Consider the following 18,956-nt stretch of genomic DNA (forward strand, 5'->3'; position numbering starts at 1 on the left):
AGCGACAATAGGTGGCGGTGATGCTCTGCCCAGCTGGAATTTACCATTAAAAAGAAGAAGCACAGTCATTTCCGGTCAGTGCATAACAGCTGTGAGCGATTTGAAACACTACTACCCTGTTGAAATGGATGCACTACACAATTGAGTACATAGTGTACACAGTGTACTACATGTAAGTGTATTGACGGAAGTATCCGTATTGAGACACAAAGCAGCACTCATTTCCACCATGCTGACCTTTACATAAACTAGAGATGCACCGATAGACCGGCCGGTGACCGGAATTGGCCGGTTTTCACGTGCTCGGCCATGACCGGTGACCGGCAGGTCAGTCTGACATATGCCGATTTCATGCTGGTCAACGCTACAATTAACTGACAACATGAGTTATACGAGTTACAGTTCTCAAGGACGCACACACACACGGACGCGACAGCAGTCTCTTTTTCCTTTCTCTCAACTTTTCCGCCGTGTCGCGCGTACCCGCTCGCGGTGTGGAGTGTGCGTCTGCGCTATTCTCGCACATGTAAGGAACCTCGTGAATTAACCTGCAACACGTCAGCTGTTTGGAAATTCTTCAGCGTGTGTGCAGAAGACATTGACATATATATAAGATAACAAGTTTGCAATATGCAACACCTGCTACACGACACCAAAAACCAAAATCAAATTTTTTTTAGTTGGATATTGGATGTGAAAAGAAGGAAATAGTTCTAACATTGCACTTTAGATATGTGTGAATTTCCCACACCAGGAGTAATTTATATAGTTCTATTTTATAGTGATCCATTATCTGTTAAAAAAAAAATGTCTGTTCTGTGCAAAGTGTTCTATTAAAGAAAAGAAAATATTTGCGTGTGCTGTAAAGTGGTTAGAACATTTTTTATCATCAGCTAAAATCGGTATCGGCTGGCCTAACTCAATGAAAATCGGAATCAGCCTAGAAAGTTGTAATCGGTGCATCTCTAACATTAAACTTTTGTGGGAGGAAAACCTATTTTACTTCCTCCTTTTGAGAAACATTCCATGTGAGGCGCTCCCTTTTCTGTGCTTAACTTACTGTTGCCTCTGGCATCTGAGAGCTGAAAATCAATTCCATCTTTTGATTGACTTTTTGCCAGCCTTGTAATTGTACACATTTGCAGGGCAAGCCTCTCTGTTAGGTTCATACACCACCTATGTATAACCTGCCTCAACCTGACACTGTATAGACCTATCGTCGCATTACACTCCTCACCTTTTGTATTTATTAAACTTAAATTACTCCAATGCTCTTATATAGTGGGTTGCTATAATCTGCTACTTCCCAAGAGTCATTATTCTGCTGGTTCTTCGATTTACTCCCAAACCTAAAAGTCAAGGTAACTCGGGAAGCTGGAGGGAAGGCATGACAAAAGAGAGTAACGACAGAGAGAAGAAGCCCTAGAGGACAACAGGAAGTGTTCCTGTCATTGCTGTTATCTGGCAGGGTGATATATGGGACTGAAAAGCTGCCGTTTTCTGGCTGTAAATCTGTGACACGCACAAACCCTGAAGTTACAGTCTTGCCGGCTGGTTTCTAAACCAAAAAAATATATATAATTGAAGTATTTTCCCAATGGACCTTTTGTAATATACCAACTATGCTATACTGGAGTGACAGCCCTTGAATATTTCATTTTGTTATTTGAATAAACTCGACAATAACTTATTCCCGTCATTACATCACTTTTTAATACGCTGAAATGAATATCTTCACAGTCTGAGCAGCCACAGGGACATAATGGTTTTCATCTCAGTATGTATTCCCAGAATTTGAAATTCTGATTGACTTGACTAAAAGCCCATGAGTGGAGCGATAGATAAACAGCAGGGCTGATCAATATGGATGGCAGGAGAGAGGAATAACTGAAAAGTCCAAAGAGAATTGGGATATTTGCACTCAAAGCCCACTTTCAGTTTTTTCATTTCATTGTGACATGCTGTACTGACTGATCAGACAGGATTGTCCCCCTTCCTGCAAAAACAAGCAGAGATTAAAAACATTTTGTCCTGACTGACAATTTTCTTTTTAGCCTTCCATGAAGTGAATGACATTTCCAGCAGCAGTGGAGTGTTTGTGTAAAAAACAGTGAGACTACTGTTTAACTGCAAATCAGTTCACTTTTGCACCAACTACTTCAATATCAGAAGTAGGCCTATATTCTAACTGATCCATTCAAAGACAATAAGATAAAGAGGAGAAAACTGCTCTTCTCATCTTTTATTCTTTCCCTGTAACTGCGACACATCCATTCCCACATGGTAAACTGTGCAGATTAAGTTTCCTGCCAAGACTATAGATTATTTTTTGGGAGTGACTGAGCTGATAGCTGATACAGGGCTATTGATTTATGGAAAAAGGAAAAGAATAGAGATTCTACAGATGATATTTAAACAGATTTAATGTATCCCGAGTAACAGGAAAGATGCTACAGTAGGACTTTTAAACTATAGATTACAAAGTCACTTTTGTATACAATACAGTCTTCAGATCTACTTCGGTTCAGGTTTTTGCCTGACTGTTAAATGAGTAGACAGATAAGATAAGTATGTACAGTATGTGGTTACCCCTGCCCACATGTTCATGCACTTTTGGTCTGGAGCCTTTTTCGTGATTTGGTCGAGGCCTCATCCAATGAAAGGGATAGTTCGGGTCTTTTAAAGGGGGATTGTATGAGCTACTTATCCATAGTCAGTGTATTAGTTAAAGCAGATGGAGGTTGAACGCCCCCAGTTTGGAGAAGCAGGCAGGAGTACCGACACGGAAGCTAAGCAATGTACTGCTGTCAACAGGGGCAGCAGCTAAATGTATTTGTGAACCTAAAAAAAGGCCCACCTAAAGAAATCTATATCAGTTTAAGTGTACGCTATCTTTAGAATATTTTCACTGCTTTATCTTGCCGTCAGACAGCCATTTCCGACTGGGAACTGAAGCCGTTATCTATGCCCTCTTCAAAGCCACCAGGCTCCTTTGGCAAAAACAGTAATTTGCACTGAAGTTGCTGGTCTACCGCTATATGCTATTTGCATCAACAGTTTGTGGAAGACTCTTTCCTGTTTCAACATGACAATGTCCTAATGCACAAAGCCAGGTCCATAAAAACATTTTCCCAATTTGATGTGGAAGACCTTAGTCTATATCCTTGACGTTCCACTTCCGGGATTGCTCCGTTGCCGCCGAATATCTGCCAGATTTCACTAATTTAGAATTTTAATTTTAAACTCTTTTATGAGGACTATGGTTAACCTTTTCTCAGATCTCTTCAGGGTAAATGCAGACAGCTAGTCTGTCCAATCGGAATTTTCTGTTGCATAACTAAAACAACTTTTAAACGTACACATTTTCCACCAAAACAAGTTCCTTCCGAGCCTATTTTGCCGCAGCTCCACGGCTTTTCTCTGGTGCTTAGCACCACCCAAGACCATTGTGATAAGTTTAAAGAAATGCCAATAAACCAGAGCATGTTTTCCTCCCATCCCTGAATGCTATATTGCAGTGGTTTTCAACCTTTTTTGAGCCACGGCACAGTTTTTACATTAAAAAAATCCCGCGGCACACCATCAACCAAAAATGATACATTGTAGCCTAATAATCAGAATCTGCATTTTTCCTTTTTTAAAATGTATCCATCGCTTTTGCAGGCTTACATCGATGATCTCGGCCCTACTGCTTACATCCTGTCACGGGATGCGCGCGAAAGGTGGCAGCAGGGCTCCAGACTAACTTTTTTCATTAGGAGCATAGTGGCCCCCAACTGAAAATTTTAGGGGCACAACCAAAAGGTGCTGTAGAAATAAAGTTGCCTTGCCTTACAACCTATGCCTATCAGTCAGTCACCAGGGCACACAAACCACTGCTGTGCTGTAACGTCAACAGCACCATGACCGCTTTGGGCTCGCCATTAATATCATATCACAGCAAACGCTGTCTGCTTGAAGTTATGAAAAACTGTGACCACACTTGAAACCACTTTATCGGCATTTCCGTGACTCACTGACTTCCACAAAACTGAAGAGCCGACGTAGTTTGCATCGTCTGCAGCTCTGCGTGTCTGCGAGTGTGTTTGTGTCGGAGCACCGCTCTCTGTCAATTTTCAGAGAGGACAGATAAGCTTGCGCTTACGCGCTCTCAGGTACCGAAATGTCAACGTTTAACGTGTAAAAAAAGGGGGCAAATTTACTGGTCGCACATGTGCGACTGGATGTAAAATTCAGTCGCACACTCTCAAATTTTGGTCGCAAAATTACCGCCCTGCTGGCAGTAATTCTATTGTCTCAACAAGGTCATTATTGCATTATACTGCCACCTACTGACACAGAATAGTATTTAATTTCTCTGCCAGTCATCATATTGAGGCACAGATGCGCAACAATGGAAAATTATTTGCAGTATCTCAATAAAAAAATTTGTTGGACCAATTAAGTAAAATCTGATAATTTCCCACGGCACACAGGACGATCTCTCACGGCACACTAGTGTGCCGCGGCACAGTGGTTGAAAATCACTGCTATATGGAGTAGCCAGACCCTCCTCCAGCATGCTTTGGAGGAGGGTCTGGCAAAGCGAGACTAGGAAGTCCTTGACTCTGACCTGAACCCCATCCTCGCTCATGCTCTCTTGGCTGAATGGGAGCAAATCTCTGTAGACAGGGTCCAAAATCTTGTAAAAAGCCTTCCATGAAGAGTGGAGGCTGTTATAGCAGCAACATTAACATGTAACATGTAAGTAACATGTTCAACAAGCAAACCAAGACAGGTGTTGTATCATTGTCACTGTTTTACATCTGAAATAGTCCAAGTGTTCAATTTCCTTGAGATTCAAAACATGACTTTCATTAATCTTATGCTAGTCTTACATGATGTGCAATACAGCATGAAAAGTTAAGCTGAAAACTGAAAAAAAAAAAAGTAGATGTATAAAAACCAATCAAAACACCAAAAGCATTTAATCAAACTATTGAGCACAGAAAAAAAAATTAAAACTATGGAGTTTGAGTTAAGAACTAATGCTGGTGTGCCTCTGGGACTGGAAACCGTAACAAATATGTACAAACACACATCACCTCCACATATACCTTTTGTTTTGTTTTATTGCCACAGTAAAATGAATAATTAATCAAAATGTGTTATTCATAGCTGTGGATTTAATTATTTCTTGTTAATTACTGCCTTGTAAATGAAAATCCCTGAATCCTTTTTTATAGATAATTAATCTTGGTAAAATCATTTCAGCCTTTACTAGTTACAGTGTATAGCCTTTTCAAAGCATGTGATTAAATGTTTTGAATAAAATGCATTAAAGTGATACTAAATGTGTGTTTTGTTGATAAATCACATCTGTCTGATCATCCTGTGTAACACGGAAACATGTTAAAAAGCCACTGCAGCTGCTTGTCATTACTGTGTCTGGTCAAATGCTTACAAATGTAACATTCTATTTGTTACTCATTTGCTGAATTATGGAAGCCAAAGCAGCATTTAACAGCACCAACTGCTGCGTAAAGTTAACAATCGTTATAAGTTGGTGTTTTGGTTAATTGGGGTTAGGGGTGCACGATATTGAAAAAAATGTGATATTGCGATATCGATAATGAATATTTCGATATCGATATTAATTTCAATATTTTTAAACATATGTAAAATTACCAAAGTTATGGGAAAACACATCGAAAATAGATTTCATATTTCCCAGTGCTAAAACAATACATTTAAAATGTTGCCTGAATTGAAAGAATGATATGTATATATATATATATATATATATATATATATATATATATATATATATATATATATATAAATGTAATGATTTATTAAAAATTTAATAATAACTTATAACAATATCTTATTTCACCAGTAAATTCCTGTTAACGACAAAAAAAAAAAACACTGGCTGGGAAAAGGGTATTTTACAATTACTATGAATGCAGCACGAGGCTGGCGAGGCCAAAGGGCCAAACCTTATATATATGTCAATGGGCCAAACACTGTATGGGAAAGCGTATTTTACAATTTCTGTGCTGTTTTTCAGACAACGGCAGCTACAGTCTGGTGTTACAGTTATCTCAAGTGAAATATTACGACACACTCTTCACCGTTTAGTTGTCAGCATTTTTACCTCATTTTTTATTCTGTTAAAATGCTCGGTTAGCTGCTAGCTAACGGTAGGCTAACGTTACCTGCTGTCAGGTGTAGCGCTAACTAGCTAACGCTAATGCCAAGTGTTTGTTAACTAGCCTCCCGTGCGGCGATGTTTCAGTTGAGTTCCCTCTAACGTCTGTTTTCGGATCATCAGAGAGAAGTGCAGGCATTTAAGTGGCACGTAAATAAGGCGCTCCACGCAGCTGATGTTTGTTTATACTTCTCCGCTGGTGTGTGCGTCGAGCCAGCTGGTGTGTGTGTGGTAGAGCGAGGAAGAAGTGAGAGAGTGACAGCGTTTTTCTTCGGAGTGAGTAGCGACTCTAACGTTATAGTGAGAGAACCAAAGTGTCTCCCCTGTTCTTTCTGAACACGGTGGGAAATCTGGAGCAGGAGAAGTTAACCCTCTCCTTGACTTCATGTTGTTTATGGAGAAGGAGAACCAGGAAATGAGTCGGGGAATTGCAACACTACCAAGTGATGTGTATTTTCCAGAGGTGCATCAAAGAGTGTAGACGTAACAAAAGGCTAAACTCAATAGAACGTTGTGCTGCAGCTTGCAAAGGAACAGTTGTGCAGCTCCGCCATCTTGGACTGAATGCAACACAATGTTCTATTGAGTTTCTCCTCTTGTTGCTTCTATACTCTTTGGTTACATGTCGAGCGGGATGCAACGTAAACAAAATAACGCGTAATTATCACGAGACTTCCGGTATAATATCGCGCAACGTGATATTGCGATAACGATATTGAGTCAATATATTGTGCACCCCTAATTGGGGTCCAATTCTTTCTTTTCATTTCCCAACTTGATTCAAACAGTGAGAGTCAGAGGAGCAAATTGCAGAAGTGGTCTGAAACAGGTCACTGCTTTTTCAAGTAAATGTTTAATTAAAAAAAAAAAACTTGATTACGTATTCAGCATGCTTAAACGCTGATTTTCCCACAACATCCAATTAAAATTAGCTAATCGGTAATATAGCAGAGGGTAAAATTGCTTTTGTTGCATTCAATGTGTAATTGCACTCTCTACATCCCCAGTGACCCAAAAATCAATTTCCTCTAAACTGTCTACGAAGTAAAATCATTCTCGCTGCACCAGATCCAGATGCACAAATCACAACTACGTGCGTGATAACAATGTATACAGTAAGAGAATTGGGGACAACCGTATTAAGATTGGAGGTTGAGATAGACAGTGTTATGCAGCCGTGTCCTCACTAGTTTCATCAGAGATATATGGGAAGCAATATGGCAGTATGGTAAGCACCTGGAGTTTGGTACAGATATTTCTCACTAGCTCGCATTGATTCAGCACTACTCTCTTGACTCCTTCAGGTGGGGACCTTCGAGATGGGGATCCTGCAAATGAGATACCCCGTGTGGCCGCGGTACGGCTCCTACATGGAGCCGGTGTCGGATTACAGGCATCTGACGGTGGCCACACTGGAGGAGAGGCCCTTTGTCATTGTGGAGGCAGTAGACCCTGTAACTGGTACATGTGTCAGCAACACTGTACCCTGCCGACGACAGTCCAACAGGACGGAGGCGTAAGTGACTCAACAACACTGAATAGTCCCATTCAAACATAACAGCCAAGAAGAGCACATACAAACTCAGAACTTAAAGGTTCATCTCACCTAAACTTAGGGGTTGGTTGATAGCTTTTTATTAAATCAGCTGAATCCACTTGAATTATTTTGTATTTCCATCAAATGTGATTAGGTTATGGTGTATATTAAAATAAACAGCTGTAGCCTTGTTACTTTCCTTATTTTGTGCGAGACACTTGCTTTGAATAATGGGGGTCCTGATTCAAAATGATCAGGTTAATAGGCTTATATTACAGAAGTGACATGTATGTATGATTCCAACAATGTGACGCAGCTAGAGAAGGCTTGTCACAGTAGTAGTGTGATGTTAAGAGTGGTGCTTTGACCCCACAAAAGATCCTTGGCCGAGTGCTGACATGTTTGCTAATTTTATATTTCCCTGGTGAAAGCAATATTTGGCACTGCCAAAAATGAGAAGCTGCAACCTGAGGGTTTTTTACACCGCTAATAAAAGGTTTTAATGAAACATCTCTTATCCTCTTTTTTTGTCCCTAGAGGGAAAGTAAATCCAGGAATTTTATCAACCTAGAACCACATTTAGGTTTAAAAGCAAACCCTCCGCTTGATTGGCAAAAATTTTGTGCAGATCGACAGAACTTCGAAATTCTACATAAGATCCCAGTCAATCGAAATTGGAGGATATGTATATAAAAGACAAGTTAGCTAGAACATTTCCTTTTGATGTCATGTAGCAAAGATAAAAACATATCTTGTGTTAAAAGGATATAGAACATTATGAGATTATGTCCACTTTTTCTGCATCGGTATTATCAAAACATTTGCTGTTACCAAACTGTTTCTTAAATTAAAAAAAACATCTTATGCAAGCCCACTTTATTTCACTGTACAGTCCCACATGCACTCTAACATGTTAACATGCCCATATTAATTGATTTTGTATCCAACTTAAGAGCGCCATTAGGTATGAGATTAAGAGGCTCTTCCCCTGCCATTAGCCCAGGCATGACTTCTTATCACTCAATGAGGTGAGAATACTCATTAGGCTGCTTGGCCAGAGTGTAATATCCCAGGGATCACCCTGTGACCCAATCAGGGAAATGTATGTGCTGCATGGTGGGGTATCAATTAGATGGGACGATTAGGCCATGTCATCAATCCTGAACACCTAGAGACTGATATTGGTGTTCATTAGTGGGGGAGCGAAGTGCTGGCCATTATCCATTACTGGCAATTGCGTTAACGAGATGAGCGGAACGCAAGATGAGTATCACGTCCCTTCAGTGTTATGGAAGACTGTAGTGCTTTATCGCTCATGCTTACCAATCATCCTGCCAGTATTAGAAGCATAACCCCCCATTGTCGGACAACGGCATATTTTACAGAAACTGCAAAAAAATCCAAGGCAGAAACAGATAAAGTCAATAAGAAGTTAAATGAAGCAATGGGCACTTAGGTCAGCTAAAGGAGAAACACTGACCGATGAACGTTGCAATGAAGGGTGAAGAGGTAGCAGCTTCTCTACGCCTTCCACAGTCAAACTGAAGATAGATCTCTGTGCATAGTAAGACTAGGACTGCAAGTGCAGATTATGTTCCTTAATTGTCAATCCGTGGATTTTTTTATGATTAAGGTATTTAATTAGTCTGTAAAGTGACAGGAAATAGTGAGAATGCCCATTAAAATCTGCCCGACTTCAAAGTGACATCTTCAAATTTCTAATTTTGTCCACCCAACAGCCCAAAGATATGCATTTTACAATGATTAAAACAAATCCACACATTTGAGAAGTTTGATTTGAACACGTTTGTCATTTTTCCTGGATAAGTGACCTAAACAACGAATAGATTAGTATAATTATTGTTGATACATGTTTGATAAGGATCTCTTAAATTTGGTTATTAAATATTTTTTAAAAGTAAGTGGGACAATTTACAGTTTAAAAATAAACTTGTCAGTGCTCTCTGGTAGGCAAATTATGAAATGGCAACACTGTTTCCACATTACATCAAACATATCTTCGGTATTTCTGAACTGCAATTTCTTGTTTAAGCAATATTACACTAGTGATGCATTCACAACAGTGATGCTTACGAACCTCGGCACAAGCACCTTGGTCCTAGCCACCTCACTGTCGTGCCAATAATATGACGTTAAATCAAACCCTCGAGTGTAATATAGCGATTATACAACAACGGTTAACAACTAAATAAAAGTTATATTGTGGGGCAATTTGCACTCAATATAAAGAAAACATCAACAGAGATGATTTCTAGTGCCTCCCTGTAAAACGTTAGTCAGCCAGCCTACTCAAGCTAACGTTAGCTTTGTAACGGTAGAGATCGTGGAATTTTCCAAATGTAATAACTACCACACATATAAACACCAAACTGCTTTCTTAACTTAATCTGGTTAAAACTAAGAATTTTTTCCATGGATAGATTTAGCTACTATATGCCACAAACTTCATTATTGCCATGTCAGTGGCGCAGGTAATCAGGTAAATCCAAACAATTCCAGTAACAGTTAACTCCAGAGTGTTGTAAAAATGTTGTTTCATCCTATGATTCACTTCTCATCCTCTTCCAGCTATTCATTAAAAACTAAGTCCGCCATATAAATCAAAATCAACAACAAAACGATCCTAGTATAGGCTAACGTTACTGTTTTTTTTTTATTCAGCCCTGGAAGTTACAATGTTGCCATTGAAATGTTGGAGTAATATTTATGTGACGCGCCAGGTGTGCTCAAATGGCTCTGGGTGTGCCGTCATGCTGATTTGAGCACGTTCTATATCTCTAGTTGACCAATCCGATTGTCTGGTCAGATCTACTTGTTGTATAATACTCATCGATCGACACGTGTGCCGGTAATCAGCCTATTTATCAGTCTGCCTCAATTTAGAACCCGGGTTGAAAATTGTGTTCCCTAATCCTCGCTGCAGGGTCACCTTTCTTCTCAGAGAGGCCTGACAAACAGCCAACAGGGCCCGGCTAAGACTTGGCTAAAGCAGCCCGAAGCGGTTATCACAAGCTCTTCACTTTGACTCATAAACGTTCTCCAGCGGGATCAGAAAAATCTCAAGCTCTCTTCCTCGCTGCTTTAGTGCTGCAGGCAGACTCTTCTCCCGCAGAGCACAGTGGCAGAGATTCATTCATTCACATCATACACTCAGCGTTCAGAAAGCTGCAAAAAGAATTTTCACACATCAGCGTTAATGTTTGAAAACTGTAGTAGCTTTAAATTGTATCACGCGAGGTCAGTATACTGCATATAGAGGGTGTAGTACTGTCATGTTTACCAGCCCAGTTAGTCACACTTTGGACCGAGAACATTACTCACTATTGTACTGTAAGTACAGCTGTTCCCAAAGCTTTTAGCTGGCTACTTCATCATGAATTGATTACACAACAGACCTACCAAGCACAGGCCTCGGGACCCAAGGGGTCTGGGGTTCCTTGGTCAGACCCTATGTGTGAAGTTTAGGGCTGGATCCGAATATTTTAATACTCAAATATCAGTTTGATGGGTAGGTATTCGATTTTCAAATTTGGGGTTTGAATATATTTGTTTTGTTTTTTTAAAACATGCATGCAGGTTGAAATTTACTGTGGTGTTTTGTCGGTATTAAGCCGCTAGCTGCTGGCTAATTTATGCAGCGCTATTTCGTCCATCTCAGCAAGGAACGGAGAATAGTTGAGTTGCAAGCAAGCAGTCTGACGTTTGTAGACGTATGTCCATATGGTTATACTGTAGCAGCTTGGTGTCGTTTTCAGGCGATTTGATAAAGGTAAACATAGTATAACCGTTCATAACGCTTATGCTCTAGTGAGGCACTGGCTGGCTGAGCATTCATTCACAAACACTGCGACTGTAGTCACTCGTCACACAGTCCGGCAAAAACGCAGGTCTTCCATTTGTTTTGGATGCCTGCAGCAAAAACTTGAGTCTGATTCAACTTTTGGAGAAAAGCAACCCAACGTCACCCTGCAGTGTACAAAAATGTAACCGCGACATGCAACAAAAACGTTTTCTATTCTTTTACTTTTCTTCAACACAATTAAGTACAAAGTCTGAATAAACAAAATATTGTTTAATTTCTTTTAATTATCTAGCAGCCCCTCAAACTCATTTTGGGACCCCTTCTGTAACAATTTTCCTTTCAGTTTTATTCAAATTTGGCAAATCTGCAGCATCACAGCTGCTTGAATATAGTGAGACTTTTACTTTGCAGCCTCTAATTTGATTTAGGCTAATTTTTAGGCTTTTTTTTTTAGATCTAATATCACCTGGTGCAGCGTTACAATTTAAGATGTGAGCGTTTCACCTACTGATGTCTGTTGCCAACAATAAAGCAGCTTCTACAACTTTCCACTTTGAATAAATAACCTCACGTACACATTTATAGCAATTCCCAAAGACCCATTTTAATGCAACTGGCAGCCAACTTAAAGCTCAGCCATGGACCCTGGCAGCTGGTGAGACAGGGGATGTTGGGACCTCTGTGTTTACTTGAGGTCTGCTGTGGCAGCCTTGTTTTCCTCTAAAGTGTTCATTTGTTTCGGTTTGTTTGTTGTGGCTCGGGCTCTGCCTGCTCGTCGCCTCGCCTGTTCGTCTCATTGCCTCCTGGTCCTGATGTGTGGGTGCAAAGTCAATTAGACTGAACGTCTGGGGGAGGTTAGGGGTGACGTGTCATTAGTGCTCTCTGCATTGTGCCCATGGCTCACTAGTTCGCTGCCGCATGACCTCACACTGCCCACCTAATGCGCTATAGAGGTGTGTCTGTTTTGGTTTCCCTGAAAGCACATAAAGGTTTAAAGGTGGACATTAACCTCTCTGTGGTTTGTCTAAACTCATCATGCCAGGCTCAAGGAGAGACAGCCACTCTGACACTTTTAGTTTTAGAAATACATTCCCCACACAAAGTATTGCCTTCATTCATGGAAAAGCTCAGTTTTACTACACAATGGGCTCTTCTAAGTGCAGTGGCCTGTTTTCGTTTTTTAACTACGAATAATGATTGATTTTACTACGAACGCAGATTATGTTTCTGAATCACTAATTGCTCACAAAGTAGAAACAAATTATAATTTATAATTATTAGAAAACTGCAGATTTCAAATTGAAAACTGAATTTAATACCAAAAATGTCCATAATTTGTTAAAATCAGCCATCAACTCTGATTGCGGGATCAAGAAATATCATTTAGTCTGGTCTCAGCCTTATTAATTAACATGACAGAAGATCTGAGCATTATTTGGGCTTCACATTGGTCCACCTCGGAAAAGGCCCTGTTCATCATACAGTAGAACTGACGCTGCCATGGGAGGATGCAGTTGGTGAAGCGTACAAACGCAAAAAGCTGAAGTGCTCTGTCCGAGCAACTGAAGCAGGACAAAACGGCTGGAGAACACGGTTGCTCCCAGTGGAGGTCGGCTGCAGAGGTTTTGCGGCCATGTCAACCACGAGGCTGCTGAAAGGGATGGGAGTCCAAGGACAGGCCCCTACGACAGGCCATCAAGTCACTGACAGAGGCTGCCAAGCAAAGCAGCAACTAGCTCTGGCTGACAAGAAAGAATAAGTTGACCATCGGGCAGCAGGAGTAGTAAAAGCAGAGGGCAGTTCACCTGAGACACCAGGTGTCACCCTGGGTGAGGTGTCGTGGGCCTTTCAACAGAACACCAAGGAAGGAGGGTGCCCACCTAATGACCCCAGTGAAGCAATCACCCCCCTAACCCCACTCAAGGAACGATTGTCAATTACAATATGGGATCGTAAAACCAAGTCCTAGGAGTTCAAATGTTAGGGATTCAATGCAGATATTTGCCCCTTAAAGTCACTTATTTACGCCCATTACATTTTAATGTTAACTAGTAAAAGTGACAGGAATAAGTGGTTCTGTTCATTATAGCGAAGGCTCTAAATCTGTCCATTACTATTAGTCTATAGATAGTGAGGAAAATACTTTTTAAAAAATGGTATAAGTTTAAAATCCTCATATAACTACAAAACCAGTGAATGTTTTTGTTTGATAAAACTTTTTCTCTTAATCAGAGCACCGTACAGTATTTCTTACAAAGCACTAGACTAGACTTTCCGCCCTCTTCCTGACTCACATCACTGGCGTCATCCTGTTAATGTGAAACAGAAGGACATTTTCATCCCCACGTTCCTGGTAATCCTGCTGATAAGTAAGGGGAATTGATTTTAACCCTTACGTCAGCCTCTTTTACTTGGTATGCTGAGTCTGAAACTGTCTGTTTAGCTTCTGCTGCGTGCTCTGTCTGAAGATCAGTACTGTATGGAAGCAGGCCCATTGTTTTTCTTTTCTTTTCAGGGTCACTTAGGCAGCTTGGCATGTGGTAGTTACTATGCAGGCACATGTCCTCAAAAAATTTTTTAGTATACTGTAGTCCATATAGGGCTGGGCGATAAAACGATAACGATATGTCTCGCGATAGACACGTAATCAATATCAATAGAAAATGCGGTCGATAAAACGTTCGATAACTTGTTTTTCTTCATCAGAAGAAACCAGAGGTTGTGAAGCAAGTTTGGTTGCATGAACGGGACTCACTCTCTGGTAACCTAGCAACGTAGGGAGTGACACTCTAGCAGCCAATCATGTAACAGTATCAACTTTGGTTGCGCCACATCGCTGTCTCGTGTTCTTCAATAACAGAGCCGGCGTGGAGTGATAAGTGGAAAGTGAGTGCCGCAGCGAGGAAATTGTTGATAAAACAAAGTCAGTATGGCAGTTTTGGGGGATTTTATAAGTCAGACAGTAGACAGACCAATGTCGTCAGACCGTCGTCCCCACCAACACTGGTAATACCACAAACTTGTTTTACCACCTTAGCCGCGCTCACACTTTCGAGCACAGCCGTATTCGCCAGCAACGTCCAACAACATCTGCAGCTGCTACACCGCACAAACAGCAGACCACCATGGAGAGGTACTCTGCATCAGCGCCTTACTAAACGCTACAAAGAAATAACGGAGGCAGACATGCTGAGCACTGTCCAGAAGCCAGGTTACCAACCTAGCACTAAACCTGCAGAAAATAGTTCTTTTCAGGTTTCTTATATTTAACATTTTGCACCATTTTATTACACTTTATTAAGCGTTTCTTACTTATTCTTTAATTTTGCACCTTAATTTTAAGAGATAATTGTTAAGTGTTCATTGTGATTTTAGACCTATGTTTACATTTTAATTAGTGTTAATTAATGAGTGTTTTCCATGGTTGTGTTCATTTCTGCTTTTATAACTGAGGGGATTATAATCAGAGGAATGTTAAGTTTAAAATAAAAATGTTGAAATTTAATATATTTTTCTCCTGGTCCTTATTTTAAATAGGTCATAAAAAATATCAATAATTATCGATATCGACCGATATGAAACACTTATATCGTGATACAGTTTTCAGCCATATCGCCCAGCCCTAAGTCCATACCACATTAAAGTCGTTGGTGTTAGGAATAGAAGGACATGTGAGGAAAAACAGGGGAGTCTAAAATGAAATACTTAAAGGTGCAATGTGTAGCATTTTGAAAGCAATAGAGTAATAAGAGACTTGCAGCAGTACTGTAGATAAATAAATAAAAGATGAGACGATTGCTGAGAAAACTGGCAGCCTGACGACCTCTACACTACATTGTATATGCTGCACCACTTTGCAATTGAAAATGTGGTGGATTGCTGCATGGCACAATACAACAAGAGGCTACTGTTACTAAAGCTGTTATTGCCTGAAGTGAGTATGCTGAAGGGTTCAGGGGTTTTATGAGGTTTAATGTGGTCTTAATCTTAAGAATCAGTAGAAGAAAAAACTAAAACAACTAACCAGCATTACTAACTAGGATAAAAAGAGACCAACAATCAAATGTGTCTTTAGCTACAAAAATTACACCCCTGCAACCCTCCAGACACATACATTCTGAAAATGATGGCAAATTTACATTGACCCTGATGAATATTGTCAAGCGGCCCAACCCTAGTTTACATTAAACAAGGTCTACTGAATAAAATGTTACTCAAAGTAATAACTGAATAAATGAACTATATGTTTGCACTGAGCCTTTCATTTGGCAGACTGAAGTTGTAACTTCCTTCAGGTAACATTTTGAGACTGGTAGCTATGGCCACATAGCCATTATCCATTCCAAACTATCCAGCAATGAGTTTCACTTCTGTCTGCCATTGTTTGTTTGTGATTAATTTATGTCGGATTTGTTTTGATCCACCCAGCTGTCGGTCCATCTGTTGGGGCCGCGACATAATGCGCAAGCCTGTGGAGTAGCCCCAACTGTCCCTCCTGCAACCCCCCAACCCCATCAATTTCCCAACGTCAGAGCTGGTCTTCTCACCTCCGTCAGCAACATCACATCAGCTTTATGTTTATTTCTCAGTCCCTCATTCCTTCTCAGTCATACATTGTTGTTGAAATCAGTTGTGATGACCAGCTGTATGTGTACCGTTACCAGAAGAATACAAACCGCTGCAACACCTTTGTGTTTCAATATCATTTAACATTTAAGATCTGCCATTTCTGTGGCTGGTATTAGAGTTTTGTAGAAAAACTTTCATATTTCTCAGTATTGAAAAGAGTATTGTTCTGTATATGCCGAAAACTGGGGTATTGTATCAGCACTACTATTAAAAATGATTCCAAATAAAGTGGTTTAGATTATCTGGATAAACTGTTAGTTTACCACATCATCAGATTAGTGAGTACAATGTTATCTTAACTAACAGAATTATTAGTTATGAATATAGAACATAATGATGGTCAAAACCATAAAAAAGATGCATGTTAAACCAGAATTATCCTTTATGTAAGATATTACTTACTGCAGGGCTGCTGTATTGCATTAGATTATATCATACAGGGGTTTCTGATTATTACAGTTATGCTATAAACTTGTAGTGCCCTTTTTTTATATATATATATATATATATATAAATTTGTTTATTATGATCCATTTCAAATATGAGCATTGATTATAATGGAATTTCCAATAATATAATCCAAATAATGTATTGGATATAATAATTTCTCATTTCCCTTCAATTGATAACATATGAGAGTTTAATAGCATCATCTGGAACAATGAAAACCGAGCAGTCTAGATCAACAGAAACCTAAAATGTAAAGAAACCAGTTCGCACCAAGACACAGCAGGAAAGACACTGACCTCCACATGAAACCTTGAAGAACAAACTTCTCCCAAATGTTGCCATTTGTGATCATTGCAACCATTACACTCTTTTTGTCCCTCTTTCTTTAGTATTGTGGGTCACACTGAGCCATACACTAAATTGTGCTGTAAAGGCTTCTGCATAGACATCCTGAAGAAGTTGTCCCGCACCATAAAGTTTTCCTACGATCTCTACCTGGTCACCAACGGCAAGCACGGCAAGCTGGTCCGAGGCATTTGGAATGGGATGATCGGCGAGGTAAGAAGTACCAACAGCTAACTGTACAATGACCACAGTGACATCACCAACATTATGAATGATGTCATTTCTCTTTTGTTGCAGGAGTGAAACATTTCTGAGCTGTTTCTGATTTAACAAAAAGGATTTTACTCTTTTACAAAAAGGTCTATCTCTGTAGTGATTCTTTCCATAATGTTGTCAGACAATTATGACAACAATTTGAGCATGGCAGTGGTAAAAGAGCATGCACATTTGCCCTACAGGATTACATTGCAGCCCTGTTCACGGCTGCCGGTTATAGCGTTACAGCTTAGTACTCGACAAATTTTAAAGATGTTTGCTCACATTTGTCACTTAAATGCATGGGGAAACAGGAAGGAAAAAAAACGAAATCACTCTTTAACTTAACATTGATTGATTTGTTGTTTATTACTTTTGTATGTGATCAGAGTAAAACCCACTGATTGACCCATTGTGGTATTAAATTTAAAAACAATCAAGTAAGTAAAAGGGCTATTTTTTTTTATCATCAGGAGCTAAACCTGTGTGCCAACGACAGATAACAGTGAAATCAGAGGGATAGCTTCAGACGAGACACTTTTTTTGTTTCGGTAAACAGGAAAAGCAATTTGAAGTCAAGATTAATGAGTGCATTAATAGGTACCAAGGTCACTCTGGTGGGTGAGGGAGGGGCTGTTGTACAAAGAGGAGGAGTAGGTGTCCTTGTGAATAATCTCCCCAGCCAGAGTCCTCTGGCCAGCCCTCCTCTTAAGGAGTTCGGAGGATACAACATTAGTTGGCCTGTTTTTTCCCCTTTTTCAAAAACAGGAAGGCTATTGTGCTCAATGAGGCATCGACCTCCATAGCAGAGCTAATGGCTTGCATGAGGCGGAGTGTCTGGACTGTAAATCTACCAGCTCTCCATCAGTATGATAAACAGTGTGGTATGGCAGAGAAGGCTAGGAAAGCAGTCACAGGGGCTTTTGAACTGTAGAGAGGTTCAAACATTAGTAAAAATAGCATCACTTACTTTTAAGCCAGAGCCACACTGACCTTTAGCCTGCAGTGATTAATACCACTTCCTGCTTGTAATAATTTGTCAGCAGACGCCTTATGTAATAGGCATTATGCTATATGCTGCAATACCTTATAATGCAATAAAGATGGATTGGATAGTTGATCATGCGTTACATAATGCATTGGTGAAAAAAAGGCTTAGGAGTTGTGTCCATCTGGCTGCTAGAAGAACCAGACAGTATATCACCCTCAGGGACAAAGGCTGAGTATGTTGACTTCACTGATAGATTAAAATTAACTCAAAGGTCAGCAGCGGGTGTCCAGTGTGATGTCAGACGCTGCTACACGGGGTCCGATTTATGATAAGGCCCTGACAAACATCCACTCTGCATTCGCACTTTCATCTTAAAAAATATCTCTATTGACTTCCCTCCCGCCACAGGTGTTCTACAAGCGGGCAGACATGGCCATCGGCTCGCTGACCATAAACGAAGAGCGATCTGAGATTATTGACTTCTCGGTGCCATTTGTGGAGACGGGGATCAGTGTGATGGTGGCCAGAAGTAACGGGACTGTCTCACCATCTGCCTTTTTAGGTCAGTAATTCCTCTATGCATACCTGGAGTAATGAAGACGTATGGATGAGGATGTTATTGCCTTTGCTTGCAAAAAATGTCCTCAATTTAGCCATCAAGGGGGCATTGTTGTAGCATAGTGGTTAAATTACAAAATATTTACTGTGATTGTTTACCCTGTACGGTTTATGA

General features: G+C 40.2%; 1 protein-coding gene across 1 annotated transcript in view; it reads left to right on the top strand.

Annotated features, from left to right (window-relative positions):
* Positions 1–18,956, top strand: part of grin2ca (glutamate receptor, ionotropic, N-methyl D-aspartate 2Ca) — a 51,892-nt gene that overhangs the window by 20,522 nt on the left and 12,414 nt on the right. Inside the window, exons 4-6 of the mRNA XM_028600424.1 lie at positions 7,498–7,709; positions 17,022–17,190; positions 18,632–18,785. Coding sequence (XP_028456225.1) covers positions 7,498–7,709; positions 17,022–17,190; positions 18,632–18,785 — 535 coding nt within the window. The remainder of the gene's footprint in view (positions 1–7,497; positions 7,710–17,021; positions 17,191–18,631; positions 18,786–18,956) is intronic.

This window comes from Perca flavescens, chromosome 15 (genome assembly GCF_004354835.1).
Source record: "Perca flavescens isolate YP-PL-M2 chromosome 15, PFLA_1.0, whole genome shotgun sequence".
Classification (NCBI taxonomy): Eukaryota; Metazoa; Chordata; class Actinopteri; order Perciformes; family Percidae; genus Perca; species Perca flavescens.